The sequence below is a fragment of the Mustela erminea genome, chromosome 17 (assembly GCF_009829155.1).
Source record: "Mustela erminea isolate mMusErm1 chromosome 17, mMusErm1.Pri, whole genome shotgun sequence".
NCBI lineage: Eukaryota > Metazoa > Chordata > Mammalia > Carnivora > Mustelidae > Mustela > Mustela erminea.
Genome location: NC_045630.1, coordinates 34,118,391 through 34,135,003, shown reverse-complemented (window position 1 = coordinate 34,135,003; position 16,613 = coordinate 34,118,391). Strand labels below are relative to the sequence as shown.

The 16,613-nt window shown below is 50.1% G+C and overlaps 1 protein-coding gene and 2 long non-coding RNA genes across 3 annotated transcripts in view; 2 read left to right on the top strand and 1 right to left on the bottom strand.

The window, feature by feature from the left end:
- Positions 1–16,613, top strand: part of PLXNA2 (plexin A2) — a 212,270-nt gene that overhangs the window by 131,005 nt on the left and 64,652 nt on the right. Inside the window, exons 5-9 of the mRNA XM_032318661.1 lie at positions 1,025–1,125; positions 4,700–4,823; positions 6,545–6,698; positions 7,587–7,683; positions 10,778–10,892. Of these exons, the coding sequence (XP_032174552.1) occupies positions 1,025–1,125; positions 4,700–4,823; positions 6,545–6,698; positions 7,587–7,683; positions 10,778–10,892 (591 nt within the window). The remainder of the gene's footprint in view (positions 1–1,024; positions 1,126–4,699; positions 4,824–6,544; positions 6,699–7,586; positions 7,684–10,777; positions 10,893–16,613) is intronic.
- Positions 10,892–13,928, bottom strand: LOC116576454. Its single transcript, XR_004280166.1, has 3 exons — positions 13,202–13,928; positions 11,846–11,947; positions 10,892–11,021 (listed from the first exon to the last, which is right to left on the bottom strand). It is a non-coding gene; the product is annotated as an uncharacterized LOC116576454 (long non-coding RNA).
- On the top strand, positions 14,917–16,430 carry LOC116576456. The gene is made up of 2 exons (XR_004280168.1): positions 14,917–15,112; positions 15,172–16,430. It is a non-coding gene; the product is annotated as an uncharacterized LOC116576456 (long non-coding RNA).

Genomic DNA, 16,613 nt, shown 5'->3' with positions numbered 1-16,613 from the left:
AAAGTGTCCCCAGCAGATCCTTTGTCCCTCTGCCCGAGGCGGAACAGCGTGTGGCTGGACCCCACGCTGTGTGTTTGCACTTGGTTTACACATCCAGTGGGTGGGGGACCTCTCTGCTCCGATGAAGGAGAACTCAGCCCCAGCCCAGCAAATGGCTTTGCAGCCCATCAGCCTCCTGCCCCAACCAGCAACGGTACTGAGCATTGCAGATGGAAGAAGGCAATCTTCAGACCCCTTTACCTGAATGTCACACATACTGGGCAGGTGGTGGCCTCGGGTCCACACAGGCCCGTCTCAAGGCCCTGCAGGGCCTCACAGGGAAACTGGCGGGAGCTCGCTCTGGCTGCACCCTTGGGGTGGGGGGCAGAGACTTGATCTGCAAATTCCCACTTTCCCCAGCAAGACGGAATCAGGCAGCTCATCTCTGTGGATGTTCCCATTTAACCAGACTTTTCAAAAGGATGGAAGATTTACTAGAAAAAATTGCATGCAGACATCAGAGAATGGGATAATTGGATCCAGGTGGTATGTTGGGTTGGATGTAGAGAGACTGTGCCATACGATGAATGTTATTGGATAGGAAAAGTTTCTCCTTCTCTCCCTTTTCAAATGTGTTCTGTGCGGGCAGGGTATCTTTGCCCAAGTCCAGCTGAAAGCCCTTCAGAGACAAGTTGGTGGCATTCAGTGGGCTTTCAGCAGAGGTCACCATTTTCATGAGCCTGGCCAGCTCTCGAAGGACGTGAGTGGTGGGCAGACAGAGGAAGATATGCTTCTGCCCCTGGTGAAGGCAAGAAGGAGCCTTGGGCTGGCCACCCCCAGAAACACATTCCCCTTAGCTGTAACCCCACCTTGCACCAGGCAAACGGATGAGAGAGAGGCCATTGATTCCCCCGCCCCCCAGTGTCCCCTCTTTACCCGCGGGGACAGTGCAACTACCGGTGGGAGTAGTATAGGTGAGTCCGAACACACATCAGCCAGTCCTCACTCCCTGATCTAACTGTGCTGTCTTTCTTCTCTCTGCCAGATCACCAGGGTCCCCGTGGAATCCTGTGAGCAGTACACAACTTGTGGAGAGTGTCTGAGCTCGGGGGACCCTCACTGTGGCTGGTGCTCCCTGCACAACATGTAAGTTGGGGATCGTTCCAAAAAGGAGCCTGGAGTGCAGATGACCAGGTGCTTTCCTGGGACTGTTGATGACCAGGTGCTTTCCTGGGACTGTTGATGACCAGGTGCTTTCCTGGGACTGTTGATGAGGATGTGACCGGGGTTTCCAGGGTGCGAGGAATTTCCAGGAATTCACATCCAGGTTGGAGAGCAGGAAGAGAGGCTGCAGGCAGGTGGGGGTCCTTCTTTCCCAGCATCATGCCTTTGCTCTCATTTCACTTCCAAATTCTGCCCTCCTGGCTGCTCCCTAATCTGCACCTTGTCAATACCGGGAAGGGTAGTGGCACCAGAAGAACTCACCAGGAAAGCTCTAGCATTCTCTCGGCTTCCCCAGAAACTCTTCAGTGCATCCTGCCACCTGCCGCCCGCGTGCAGATGGCAGTGCGCCAGGGTGGGGTTGGGGGTGGGGGATCTGGACTCCAGTGAGCCACTGTGTGACCCTGGATGGTCCGCTGACCGCTCTGGGCCTCACTCCCCCAGCGCTGAATAGGGATAATGCCTACCTCACAGGTACACTGTGGGGATTAAATGAAATAATAAAATGCTTTGCAAATAAGGAATCGCAGAATAGGCTGTACAAATCAAAGTAATTATTATGAACTCTGAACCTTTGGGAGGACCCTTCTGGCCTCATTAATTCATGATTTCAAGAAGTCTGTGTCTCACTCTAACTAGCCTCACACCCCTATTCAGATACACCCGGCCCCTTGACTACCAGCTCAATAGAAATGCAAAATCACACTTAAACTTCCTAATTCGAAGGGCCCCAGAGGGAGAGAAGAGGGTGAAAACCAAAAGGCAGGCGCTGGCTAGGAATTCTGTTCCCCAATGGACTTGGAAGCTCCCTGGCTCGCTGCCAGTCGGCAGAGCATCTCCATGCAATGAGCGAGGTTTGGGGTGGAGGCGGAGGCGGAGGGCCAGAGTTCAGGGTCCTGCACAATAGCTCTTGGCTTCCCGCCTCTGTGGCAGGTGTTGCAAGGCCTAGGGAGGGAGGGAGGGAAGCAGGCGCCTCACAGATGCAAAATCCGGACTGGATTTAAGCCCACAAATACTGGGTTCCCGGCTTGGGTTTGGAGGTAAAAGGCTCTTCAAGAAGTTTTGCAGAAAACGTTCCTGCGGGAACAGTGAGACAAGGGGTGCAGCTGCTGCTGAGCACGGGAATGGCTGATGTGGCCACCCCTGCGTTTCCCCTCTGTGGTGCTGACCGGCCTCTCTCATCAGGAGGATTTCTTCCTCATCAGGGACCCTGAGGGCTGCCCGCCCCCTGCAGAGTGCCCAAGGCTACCTGCCCACTCCCTGCTCCCTGCGCTGCCCACCCAGCCTGGGTGCACTCGGCGCTTCTCCCAAGAGGAACAGCCCTTACAGATGGGGAATTGTCATTGATTCGCCAGCAAGGACAACCGTGTTCCCCAGCTCATGCTTGAGCCTACTGATCTGTCACAGTGCTGGAGTCTCCCGGCGGCCCCACACCACCCCTGTCTTCCTCCTGTCTGGGTGGGCTGTGGCTTCTAGATCCCCTGAGCTGCCACATCAGGATAGATTGCGATTTCCTCCGTCCTCTGGGCTCCTTACCTGTGGCAGAGAATCCCTTCCACCTACGGGGCACACCTCTCCCTCCAGCCTGTCAAGAGCCCTTAGAAACAAGCTTTTTCCTCTTCGTGCCCAGAGCTTGCTCCTTTTCGGTCCTCCTTGCGGTCAGCAGGCCCCCCGCCGTGCCCTCGCACCTGCCACCTGCGGCCTGCCTGGGTGGGAAGGAGTTGATGGGCCCAGTTCCAGTTCCCAGGCCTGCACACTGGACTGTAATGGAGGCCCAGGGAGATTGCTGAAGAGGCTTTAGGTCTGGGGGGTGGGGGGGATTTGAAACCTTCCTGTCTCTTCTGTGTGCCTGGCTCTTGCAAGTGTGTTATTGTCTCCAGGGCTATTTATCTCTGTTAGGGCTGTTGCCATAAATAGTATGATAAAAAAGAGCCATTTCAGTGAGTCAATGAGATAAAGGCCCCAGTCAAGAGCTCACTTTAGAGCTATCTTAAGGATTCACTTAAACCTCAATAATTCTTTTCTTTGACAGCATTCATATTTAGATCCATTATGTGCTTGGAAAGGAGGCAGGGAGGGGCGGGGGAGGGGGAGGTGGTGGTGGGGGGAATCACTGAGGGATTGTGGCATCTTGTGGTATGTGGGGGGGGGGGGGGGATTTGGTCTGGAGAAGCACCAGCCCTGGAATGTGCTCGCCTGTGACATGGGCGGCCAGCAGATGCCCGGCTCGCAGGCGTCCCCGTGCCCACCTGCTGCCCCGGGGCCGAGAAGAAGCTGTCGGGAGAGATGGCCGGCCGCACAGCTTTCTGGCGAAGGCAGCCCCCCCCCCACCCCAGTCTGCTTCTCTGTCTCCAGGCGTTATTTCACAGTGCAGATATTTATTTAAGATACAGCATGTGACAGGGAGACCATCTCAATGAATAAAACATGGTCCCTGCCTTCAGAGAGTCATTAGTCCAGCCATAGGATCTCCTGCAGGCCGTCCCACTCAGTGAAGACCTGTCCTGCCTTGGACACCTTTTGGGGATAGAATGAAAACGTGAATAGTCATCATCATTAACATTATTATAAGGGCTGAAAAGTCATTTTCTCTTTTTTAATGAGTTATTTATTTATTTGAGGGAGAGAGCACGTAAGAGCAAAGGAGCAGGGGGAGCGTGATCCCAGGACCCTGAGATCATGACCTGAGCCGACATCAAGAGTTGGGTGCTCAACCAACTGAGCTGCCCAGGTGCCCCAAAAAGCCATTTTCTAAGTACTCATGTATTTAATCCTTACGCCAGCCCTGTGAGGTAGGGTATTATCACCATCCTCTCCATTTTATGGTTGAGGAAACTGAGTCACGGAGATATTAAGTCACTTGCCCAAAGGGACACCGTAGTATGCAGTGGCCTGGGGGAAGGAGGGAAGCATCCAGGTAGCCGGGCCCCAGAGCTCACATGCTTAGCCTCTTTTGGGGCTACCCCTCTCATTCCCCAGACTTGCCGCCCTTGCTCACCACACAACCTGTAAAGATGCTATCTATCGGGAGCTATTCTTTTTTTTTTTTTAAGATTTTATTTATTTTTTTTTTTTTGAGAGAAAGAGAGATAGCGACAGAGATAACTAGAGAGAGAAGGAGCGTGGAGGAGAGGGAGAAGCTGACTCCCCACTGAGCAGGGAGCCTGACATGGGGTTTGAACCAAAGACCCTGAGATCATGACCTGAGCCAAAGACGTTTAGCCGACTGAGCCACCCAGGCGGCCCCAGGTGCTATTCTTTATGTCTAAACTGTACCGCTCATGTTGGGGGTGAGTCCCACTTCCTCTTAGTCTGTGTTTAACTGTGATCAGGACCATCTGGGAGTCACCCAGGCCCTCTGGGCTAAGTGAAAAGCATAAGTAGAAGACAAGCCAAGAGCCTCAGAGCAGAAAACCGCTCTTAAAACCGCCAGGGGACCGTGGAGCCCAGCAGATGGGTCTCAGAGGCCTGACCTCTTATGAATGTGTGTCCCTGGCAGGTGCTCCCGCAGGGACAAGTGCCAGCGCGCCTGGGAACCCAACCGATTTGCGGCCAGCATCAGCCAGTGCATGAGCCTTGAGGTGCAGCCCAGCAGCATCTCAGTGTCTGAACACAGCCGGCGGGTAAGGAACACCTCCTGGGGGCCGCAGGGGGCGGGGGAGGGCACGGAGCACGCACGTGGTGTGCGCGTGTTCCTTCAACACGTGCACGTATATCTGTCACTGGCTCTCACTTTAAACACTCCAAGGAAATGCTGTGTTTATAGAAAACCAATGGTAGTTCCTATTGTAAAGGGCACAGTCATTCTCTGTACTCCCGGGAAACTCATTACCCATTGATCTGTTTTGTAAATCTAGATTCTGCATTTAGTAACAAACATCTACAACATAGTGTGATCCGATACTAAATAACACATTGTTTGTTACATGCTCTGTTTACATTCCTCCACTTCATGCGGTTTTTCACACAGACCTTAGAGTTGCCTCTGTGTGTGAGAGAGAGAGAGACAGAGAGAGGAGAGACAGAGACAGAGACAGAGACAGAGACCGAGGCTTAAGTCACAGTCAGTATGTACTTAAAGTGAATATTAAAGAGACTAAAACAGCCCTTAACCACCTGTCGGGGTACAACCCCAAATATTTCATGTCCTTAGGCCCTGCACGATTATTTCATTCTGAAGGTTTTATGAGCATTTACGGATGTTAATTAGTTAATGAACCTTCCAAGATTTCTGTTCATTCATCCCCACCAGGAGGTTTTGGCTCCCATGGAGCCGAGGGAACAAATAGGGGAGTTTGTACCTAAGTCTCTTGGCCCCATGGAAACGAAACTGGGGCAGGGATTCAGCAGCAAACAAATGTTTGGAGAGGCTAGGTGACACTCACTGTGAGTGAGAAGCCACGGCAAATAAATAGAGCCAGGTGTTGGTGGGAAGACAATGGGAGACCTATGTACACTGTGGTTCCCGACTTGGAGGCTGGCGGGGGTGGGGCGGGGTATTGTTGCCATGCACGCTTATGGTCACCCCCTGTTGCTAGAGGAAGCCAGGCGCATTTTTTACCTATTGTGTCAAATATCACTTAGATATTCTATTGTGTTGTGGACAAACTCATTTCTGGCGCTCAGTGGTATTTTTACCATTCAGAGGAGGGTATGCAAACTTGAAAAAGCTGGAAAGTGCTGGCCTAGATCATTGGAACCCAGAGGCAGCAGATGACTGCAGATGACTGAGCTATTGGTGTCCACATTCCTTGCTTTCTCTGGTCCCCACAGTTCCTTAGGAAGCCACCGCCCTACTGGGCGGGGGCTGTCAGCAAGCAGGGCACCTAGGGTTGGGGGCACAGAGAGGCAGAAACTCTAGGACACTTGCCATCCTGATAAGCAGCCGCTGAATCGTAGCCAGGGAGAGGGCTAGCTGTTGCCCACCAACCCAGTAACCCTCCAGATTGGTAAGCCAGCGTTACAGCTTGTTTGCAAAGGGCTCAGCTCAAGACTTGCTTTCCAGGGTCATGGTTTCATGTCAGAATGACAAAAGTCAGAGGAATTTTGGTACCTTTCCCTCTAAGGGCCCTTCACCCAGTCCTTTATGAGGCTGGCCAAGATTGAAAACTAAACTCAGTGATATTAATAAAAGCCATCAACTCTGCACTCCAGTAATTACTCTGTGTCAAAGTCAGAGGATCACTAGACCAATGTCCTTCCTTAGATATGAGCTTGGGGGCCATGAGTCTGCAAGCAGGCCACAGCAGGGCTAGACCCGGAGCCCTGGTCCCCAGAGGCCCTAGAACTCTCTCTTCCTATGGTGTCATCTCTTTCCTCCTGAGGCTTTTTGCTCCTCCCACAGCTCAGCCTAGTTGTGAGTGATGCCCCCGACCTGTCTGTGGGCATCTCCTGTGCCTTCGGGAACCTGACCGAGGTGGAGGGACAAGTGTCCGGGAGCCAGGTCATCTGCATCTCACCAGGACCCAAGGATGTCCCGGGCATCCCTCTGGATCAAGGTAAGAAGTGTGTGCTGAGAGAGTCACATGCCAGGGGCTGCCCTACCAGAATGGTCAAGAGTAGGGGCACCTGGGTGGCTCAGTCTTTAAGCATCTACCTTTGGCTTGGGTCATGGTCCCAGGGTCCTGGGATTCAGCCCCATATCAGGCTCCCTGCTCAGCGGCAAGCCTGCTTCTCCCTCTCCCACTGCTTGTGTTCCCTCTGTTGCTATATCTCTCTGTCAAATAAATAAAATCTTAAAAAAAAAAAAAAAAAAAAAAGAATGGTCAAGAGTAGAGTGCCCGGGGGATGGGGTGATGCACAGAGGGCAGAGGGGGCAGGATGGGAGCACCAGCACAAAAGCTGCCTGACCAAGCCTTCATATCACAGATGCTAACATGGGCTTATACAGCTCGTTTGAGCCTGAAAGCTAATTGTCATGGCCCAAAGCAAAATTTAGGAAGAAGGAAAACCTTTGTTCCCATTTGGGTTAAATCTGCCCATATGCAGATTTCCCTTCCCTTCTAGGAATGGCAGTGGCTCCAGCCAGTGATTTCCAGTGGGGTTCTCCCCATGGAACTGGGGGCTTGAGAGGTTCGGGCCTCATATTTCCTGAAGTCTTTCAGTAACTGAACATGCCTCACCAAAGCAAGGGTTTCCGTGGGATGTGGTTCATTCCGTTTCCCCTAAGGGGTGGGGGTGGTGGCTGGGTCTCAGTGACGGGTGTCTCAGCAGGATCAAGGGGACCCTCTTGGGAGGCGATGCCTCAGGCAGTTTTCATCTACTATCTATGCCCCCAGGAAAGCCCTGGACCGGTTTAATGGATTACCCTCAGATTCTCCACTGAGCCCCCAGGTTGTGTTACCCTCTCCTTTTTTTTTTTTTTTTTTTTTTTTTCCTACCCCCAGACTGGTTTGGGCTAGAGCTACAGCTGAGATCCAAGGAGACAGGGAAGATATTTGTCAGCACCGAGTTCAAGTTCTACAACTGCAGCGCCCACCAACTGTAAGCACTTACCGGGCGAGGGCCTTGCCCTGGGCATGGATACAGGTGTGGGGTTCTCGAAGCTCCAACGTGCTGGCTTCCCCTCCTAGTCTCCCCTGGGGCCCGGCATACGGTGGGGGACAGAGTAAGCTCTCCATAAACGTTCCTTTTCAGTTCTGTTCGGTTTATTCAGTTATGTTAAACAGAATGAGTCTCACTGTCCAAGACGCTGATCTCATCCAATCTCCCTTGCCAGGACCCCCAACAACCCTGCCCCCAATTCTCCAGCTTAGACAGTAAACAGAGAGTTTGACGTGAAGACGAAGGTCATGGTCCAAAGACCATAAGACCAGTTGGTGGTGGCTTTGAACGGAGAGATTGACAGTGAATGTAATTAGACGTATGCTCCATGTCCGAGTCCAAGAGAGACTCGAAGGTAGAAGTCAACTATGCACACAGCTACCCCCAGAGGAGGACAGGATATAAAGGCACAGGCTAGGAGGGGGAGAGCCGACTTTAACTCCACTGTGGTCCAAACCCAGCCTTCAGCTTTTCAAAGAGGAGGGAGAAACCAGACCAAACTAGCAGCCCCTAGAAGAGCTTGAGTAGGCCCCAACTGGCCTCGCCAGCCATGTCCAGCAGCAGAACACTTACCAGTGGTGCCCACAAGCGAAGAGCTTCTACAGTGGGGCAGGAAGAGAGACCCATATTTAGTTTTTGTCTATCTTCTCTGGAAGAGAAGCTGAGACTCCTTCTATACCAACTGGGATCTCTATACCTTCTGGTTTAGAAAAAGGGAAATGGGTCTCTATAATAGGGCCTCATAAAAGCCACTGGACCAGTGACCCTGGACATTCCACAAGGAGAGAGATCAAGCAACAACACCACACCAGAAGGAGCCAGGAGCAATCATTAGGGATAGTCTATGGGCCAGTCCTTCCCATTTCCCAAGACAGGAATAACCTGAGGTCTACATAACTCCAAGGCATCCTGTCTGTAGGGTCCAGGCTGTGGACAAGATGGGCTCAACAATCCACATGGGGAGAGGGTTTGTGTGCCACTGTACCTGAAAGGAATCTTTAGCTATTAAAAGAGACCAATGAGCCAGTCCTCCCCAGCCTCCCCTTCTCTGATCTCGATTTTTATCATGGGAATCAGCTGCTGGAACTCTAGGATCTCCGCAGTAGTTAAGGAAGGAGACACAGTTGGGCCCCACTGAGGTAAGTCAATAGATGTGCTGAGAAAGGCAGGACAAGTGATAAAAAGGGCCTGGGGTGGGGGCAGGGCATAAGTACAGAAACCAAAATAAACTAAATTGCCCACTAACCACTGCGTCCCCATCCCAGCTAACCCCGCTGGGGAAAACGCAAGCGTCTTGGCAAAAGAAACTCCCCACCTCCTTCTCAAACTCCAGCACAGTGGTGATGGAATTCATTGTTCGTGAGAGCATCCTCATCTCCAGGGCAGTTCGGTGTGATGTCACCACTTTGCATTGCTATGGCAACAGAAATGCAGTCACAGACAGCAAGTTTTAGCCAAAAAAAACCCCACAAAAAACAAAAGCAAAACAAAGCAAAATATACCCAATAATTATTAAAAAAAACAAAAAACAAAAAACAAAAAAACCAAACCTACTCCTTGACAGCAAAGATTCCATTTTATTGCCAAACACTATCTTACCCTGTTCTACTCCTGGCATTCCTAGCAAAAAGTCACAGAATCAAGTTCAATCCCCTGCTTTTAATATGGTAGACTGAAACCCACAGGTATAAGTGCTGCAGCGAAGGTCACAAAGTGAGCCAGGGGAAAGGCCGGGCTTAAAGCCCATCTTATCTTTCTTTGTCCAATTTCATTCTTTACTTGCTGAATCCTAAGATATTAGCAAGAACCAGTCGGTGTGGCCCAAGATCAGAAACACAGTCCCTTTGGGCATATCCGGAAGTGGGTAAGACTGATCAGCACAGGGAGGAGGAGGTGTAGATGGGCTAATGCACCCAAAACAGGGTGACAGTTTAGCATGTCACCCCCAGATGGAGACCCATCCACCGAAATGTAAAGAGAGCGGCCACCAGATGGCGCCAGATCGCAGACCCAGCTGCGTCCCTTCCAGGTTGGTCTAGTTGTCAGAGGCTAGATGGGGGGGAGCTGACAAGGAGCAGGAAGACCCACCCCACTGACAAAACCCAACTCCATTATAATGGTCTGGTCACACACAGCCCCCAGGTAAAACTAGAGGGGAAGAAGCGCTTACCCTGGCAAGAAATGCATGCGACACCCCCATACTACTGCTATGCTCCCCTACTTAGAGACTGAGACAAATTGCCATTTCATGTTGTTATATTGTTAACTCCCCCAAAGCCCAGAAACACGTGTGATTGCTCTAGTCTTTGACACTCAAATGTGTCTTAAGAGCTCGAAATAACAGGTAATTTGAGCACTTGAAAGTAACACATTTAACATTGTACCTTTCTAAACCATTCCTACACATTATCTTGTTTGATGCTAAACAGCCCTGTGGAGCAGACAGGAAAGTTTTATGACAGACAGATGAAGAACTTCCAATGCAGAAAGTGAAGTGACTTGCTCAAGGTGACCCCAAGTGGCAGTCCAAGCCCGGAATCCTATCTGCCCAATTTCTATCCCTGTGCTTTTCTGTCTTAAGTCTTATGTCTCGTGCCTTACAAGTGGTGGGATGCTGGTAAATATTTAACGGCCATCAATCAAGAAAAAACCCTAGTATGCAGTATTTGCCAATTTCTAGGGTGTAAATACTCTGTCCATGGCTGATTTCAAGTTATTAACATGATACCGACCACTTGCAAAATTCCTAGAAATGTAAATAATCAGCTCTCCTGAGCTGATGCAGGCCAGCTCTCACACACCGCTGCTCTATAAGTTACATTTTCCACTTTAGACTCTTTTTTTTTTTTTCCAATTTTCTGGTCCTTTGAACATCTTCAAAGGAGATTCCATATTTCTCGGTGCCCCACGAATCAGCCCTCCTGAGAGAAAGGCTAGGATAACCAGCCTCCATCATAATACGTGGGCTACCTGGGACCCTTACCTTCCCTGTCTGCTCCCTTCTCTTTGCCTCTTACTGTCTCCATCTTTGCAGGTGCCTGTCTTGTGTCAACAGCGCCTTCCGCTGTCATTGGTGCAAATACCGGAACCTCTGCACTCACGACCCCACCACCTGCTCCTTCCAGGAGGGCCGGATCAATATTTCAGAGGTAAGCAGGGCTTGCCTTGGCATGGTGACATTTCTAGTGCATCTGAGTAGCCCTCCCTTTTCAGGTGGGCAGTCCAGCAGCTTGGCCATCTCCCTGCCCTGACGCATCTTGGTCTTCCTCCCAGAGATTCTACATGTTAGAAAGACCCCATTGTTATAAAACTCAAAAAAAAAAAAAAAAAAAGGAAAGAAAAGAAAAGAAAAAGTGGCAGAAAAATACCCCAAAGGCAGAGAAATGTGCTGTATCTTCTAGACTCCTAAGACTCTTCTACATTCAAAGGCTTGAGGGGAACTGAGGGTTGAGACTGAAAGCTGAGAGGACATATCCAACCAACCGACTCCATTGTCTAGAAGAGGGCCCTGAATGGCATTGATTCTTTGAGTCTGAGGCCTTTGCTTGGCTACAGACATAGTGTGATTCAATGGAACATTCACTCTCAACCATTCTTTCATGCCAACCTCTCTTCCAACTCCAAGTTTCAATGATTCTTTGACTCTGATGTATGACTGGGTGGGTGGCCTTCTAGAAAGAGAAGGAAATTCAGCTGGTGAAAAGAACCAGGCCTTGCTAAAAAGTCCCAGTCTGTTATACAGCCAGTGTTCCATCCCCAAGGCCTGGCCCACCTTTGTTATCAACACCATGAAATATCAGATTGCTTGTCTTTCCAAGGAATACCTCATCCGATGAGTATCCAGTGATGTTGACTTTCATACACATTCACAGCTTGCCTTGGGAAAATGAGGCATGCTTGGTCGCTTTCCCTTTCTTGTGTTTAATGGTTTTCACACCCTAGAATGGCCAGTTGGTTGGGTTTGAACAACTGTAGAGACGTACGTATTCATATAAGTGGCACACGTGTGTACACACATTACCCTCTTCTTCCACTTTTTAGAAAATCTGCAAAAGTAAGTAAGTGTAGCTTGTGTGTATTCTGCTGTACTCTTTCTACATACCTGTTGCCATTGCACTAGACTAGAAGCTTCTTGAAGGCAAGGATTACATCGTATCTTTAAATCCTCAGCGTTTTCTTCAGGGAGTGTTTGCGGAATGCATGCCTGAAAGAAGGAAGAAATGGCCACTTTACCCAAATGCCACTAGAAAGGGTTCCTTGGATATCATTGTCCCTGATCAAGAAATAGAGTCTTATGGAAAAAGAGAGAGAGAGAGAAAGAGTCTTCTAATGTCTCCTAGTCATGATAGAAATGCTAGTTGTTTCCATGAATAAACATAAGAAAGTATATCTCAAATCATCATGATACATTCTTTAAATATCTTAGAATTTCATTTGCCAATTATACCTCCAAAGGTTAAAAAAAAAAAATTAAGTAAGAATATAGTAGGCCTTGAACTGTTTCTCAAACACACACCCATGGCCTTGAATTCTGCTGAGTTTCTGAAATAATACGTGTTACGTTCAGCCAGAAACATGGGATGTGCCCATCTTGAAAGAGAGAAACATAGATGGTGCCCACTGGTGGTGTTTAAGACAGGTGCCCCAGCGTGATGGAACCAGTTATGTAGTGCCCTGAAAACCTTCCAGAGAAAGATTCCCCTCCAGCCAGTCGGTGTGCTTGGATGTAGCTGGCCTGAAAGAGCTGCCCTGGTCTGAGTGGACATTGGAAATTAATCCCAACCCTGGGATTCTGCTGCAAGCGTGTGGCACTTTCAGGTCAGTCTTCTTACTCAAAGGAAAGGACCCAAGGGCCACGGGTACAGCGTGGAGGGTGGTTCACCCAGCCAGGGAGTCCGCGGGAGAATGGCGAAGGGCGGTGAGGCAGACCAGGAACAGCAGAAGCCGCAGACAGGGCTGCTCGGAGGCAAAGGCCGGCGTGAGAAGATGGTGCTGAAAGGTCTCAGAAACTGACCTTCACGTGGGCCCCTCCTCAACTTTTAAGTTTTTTAGTAAAATGAAGCCAGGCCAACCACAAAACGCACAGAGACAGAGAGGAGTGCAGATCTAGACGAGAAGGAACAGCTGCTTCATTTTCTCCCAGGGGCTCCCCCTCCGGCAGCGGGAAACCCAAAGCCAAGCCTGGAAGGGGCCTGCCGCTGGAGAGAGGGCAGGAGGAGGGGCGTGCAGAGCGAGACAAATAAACTCTGCAGGGCTGTGGAGGCCAGAAGGCTAATTGGAAACATGCCGGCCTCCCTCGTGCCCTTTAGAAGTCACTGGAACACGGTTCCCTCACAGTCACGGGGGAGAGACTGGAATGTTCCAGGGAGCAGGGCCACAGAAAAGCTGTTGCCACCCGGCCACTTGGGATTGGATGAATACCGAAGGAGCCCTGGGGGGAACCCCAAAGGCTTCTTACCCCCAGTTAGTTTCACTTTCTTTCCTGAATGTCTGTTGCTTGGGGCAGAGAGGTACCCTCTGTCTCTCCCTCACAGCGTCGCCTCTGCCTCTCCCGAGTGGAACTGGGCCAGACCGCCGTTTTCTCACTGCTGAAAAGCACAGGCCCCCGGCGCGGGCCCCAGGATTGACACTCTGGAGGCCAGGGGTGGAAGCCTGGTCTGTGTCCGGCTTCTAACTTCGCCCAGGAAAGGAAACAGGTTCAGGTTCCCAGCAAGCTCTTGGCCACGGTCTTTCACTCATCCCTTCCCAGCAAAGAGCTCCCAGGCTCTGCTCTTCTCCGTCCAAAGCTCTGCCTCTGGGGAGTCCCATTTCTGAAAATGTGGGCAACAGCAAAAGTGCATACGTCCAGCTTGGGTGGGGTTTTCCTTGTTGTATTAGGGGTCTGCACCGATGTCTTTAGGTTTTTCTGGGCACTGGCAATCCCTTAGGTGCCTCTTTGAGGATCCAGGAGTATTTCTTTTGTACGTCCAGTAAGGGCCCCCTAACTCTGAACCAAAATTTTATGTCTACTTCCTCAAAACAATGTATAACTGATGAGTTCCTTTGATGTATACGGAACATTAACATAGCACACATTTGTAATTTCTCACATGTGACAAGAGTTCTCAAACCATGTGTCAGGGTAGGGGGACCAGCAGCATCAGTATCACCTGGGTACTTGTTAGAAATTCAAATTCTTGGGGCGCCTGGGTGGCCCAGTTGGTTAAGCATCCGCCTCTGGCTCTGGCCACAATCCCAGGGTCCTTGGATCGAGCCCTGCATGGGGCTCCCTGATCAGCAGCGAGTCTGCTTCTCCCTCTCCCTCTGCCTCTGTGATATCTGTCTCTCAAATAAATTAAATGAAATCTTTTTTAAAAATTCCAAATTCCTGGGTCCCATTCCAAATGAGTCTAAGGATTGAGAGTCATGGACATGTGGCATCTCAATTGATTTTGGAAACAGACCTGCAGTTTCACATAATTCATATTTGACATATGTAGCAACCAAGATGCTAAAAATTTAGGTTTTTTGCCCAAGGCAACAGAGAACTCAGGCATCCAAAAGAGCTGAGTACAGTATGCTTTCTGCAGAAAATCAGAGCCAGTCAGCTTGCTGGTCTCCATGGCCACAGCCACACTTGCCGGCCGGATCCCAATTTGGCTTTATGCTCCTTGGTCATGAGGGTTTGGGGTGTGCAGGGACTGGTACCAGTCCATCTCTCCAGATGGGGAGGCTGCCCGTGGAAGCTGGGTTAGTAGGCCCACATGCAGATACTGACCAACCAGCCTGTGAGGTAGATTTTCCTGCTTCTTCCCCGGGGTGTGAGGAACCAAGTCCATATGCTTAGGCTTGATAAGAAAGTACCTAATTCAAAATAAAAATATTGGTAGTGAACTTCTTTTTAAAGATTTTATTTATTTGACAGAGAGAGCTCACAAGTAGGCAGAGAGGAAGGCAGAGAGATGGAGGAGAAGCAAGCTCCCTGTGGAGCCGAGAGCCCAGTGCAGGGCCTTGATCTCAGGACCTCAGGGTCCTGAGCTTAAGGCAGAGGCTTAACCCACTTGAGTCTGGGCCACCCAGCCGCCCCAGTAGTGAACATTTATTGAGTGATTATTATATATGCAACACTATATATATATATATATATACACACACACACACACACACACACACACACACACACACACAGTCATTTAGTCCACTCTATGAAATGAATACTATTATAGATGAGTAAACAGGGGTTTAGGTAATTTAAGCAATTTCCTCAGATACATGCAGAAGGCATGACGCAGAGTAAATGTCCCCAGGCTGACTGTGGGTAAGCTGATGTCCTCTGATCCTGGGTTCACACGCAAGCACATACACACACATGCACACACACACGCAAGAAGTACGTAGGGATATTTATGTTTGTATTTGTTTTTTGCCATTTACAACATATTTTCATAGGCCTCTCTTTTAAGCCTTCTAAGCCTGTCGGGTATTTCTGGGCCCATTTTATAGATGAGGAAACTGAATTTCAACTGAACCATCTCTTGAGCTCTTTTAAGGTTATGAGCCAGACCTTTCCACGGTGCAGAGCATAAGAGATCTCTGATGCCTCCCACCCCCACCCCCCGAGTCTCTGCCTCCCTGGGCCGGATCAAGCTGGGACATGGTGTTAGCAAGCGGCCGTGCGCAGGGCTGTGTATGGCTTACTGTGTATGACTTTCGGCTCTAAAAGCTCATCTCCCTCCACGGCTAAACCAGGCCTAGTGAGATGTAGATACATAAATATCTTCTTTACGCCCTGTCCCAGGGGAAAGATAGAACCAAATAAATCCGATTAGCTTCCCAGGATACTAGCTGCTCTCTCTCTTTGAAGTCCAGTGGGTGAAGATAATGCCATTTCCGCATGGGAGACGTCGTTTCGGAGGGCCGAAGGGGCCTCCGTGCTGAGCAGCACAGCTAAACAGAGTGGGCGACGCGGTCCCGAGCAGCGCGGGGCTCCCACGCCAGGGTCCTGCCTTCCCCGGAGCCGGGGCTCCTCCTCCCCAGCCCACCCCCGCCCCTGGGATGTTCCCAGATAGGACATCTGTTCCTCTGGACAGAAACTCAGATTGCTGCCAAGGAGGTGATCCTGCTGCCAAGTTGGCCTGGAGACAGAGAGAGGAGTTAAGATGACCTAAAGACAGGGAGAAAAACGGTAGCAATGGGCATTTTAACACTGATAGCCGTCTTAACATTCTGCGGGGAAAGCATAGCAGCATAGCGTGGTTATTTGCGCTTTCTTTCTTAGGACAGCAACTGTGTGTGTGTGTGTGTGTGTGTGTGTGTGTGTGTGTGTGTGCGCGCGCAAGCTCACAGAAACAATGGAGTTGCAAGTGGCCTCATTGTATCTGATGAAACCCAGTGGCCTTCCTCAAGGCCCTGAGGCACTGAAGTTCCCACGACTTAGCAGTGCTCCAGGCTGCTGGCTCTCCTGCACCTGCCCTCAGCCTTCACTCTTCCTGCTGCTGCCCAGAAAGCTTGCTGCTTCCTCCTTAATGTATTATTCACCTGCGCCACTCACAACCCCAGACTTTTAGATCCTCCCCTGCTTCCCAAGAAGAAGGCAGTGTACCTGACCCCCAACTCCTTCTTCCTTTACCCTAGAGAATAAAAGAAAGAATCTTACTCCTCGTGGCCTGAAATTGCAAAAAAAAACAAACAAACAAACAAAACCAAACCCCACCCCCACGAAAAAACAAGCAGAGGATAAAACATCTGTCTGTACTGAGGCAATCTAAAACCTGTTAAGGCATTTGGGAAGCCCCTAATCATTGTCTTTTTTTTTTTTTTAAGATTTTATTTATTTGACACAGAGAGAGAGATCGCAAGTAGGCAGAGAAGCAGGCAGAGAGAGGATGCGG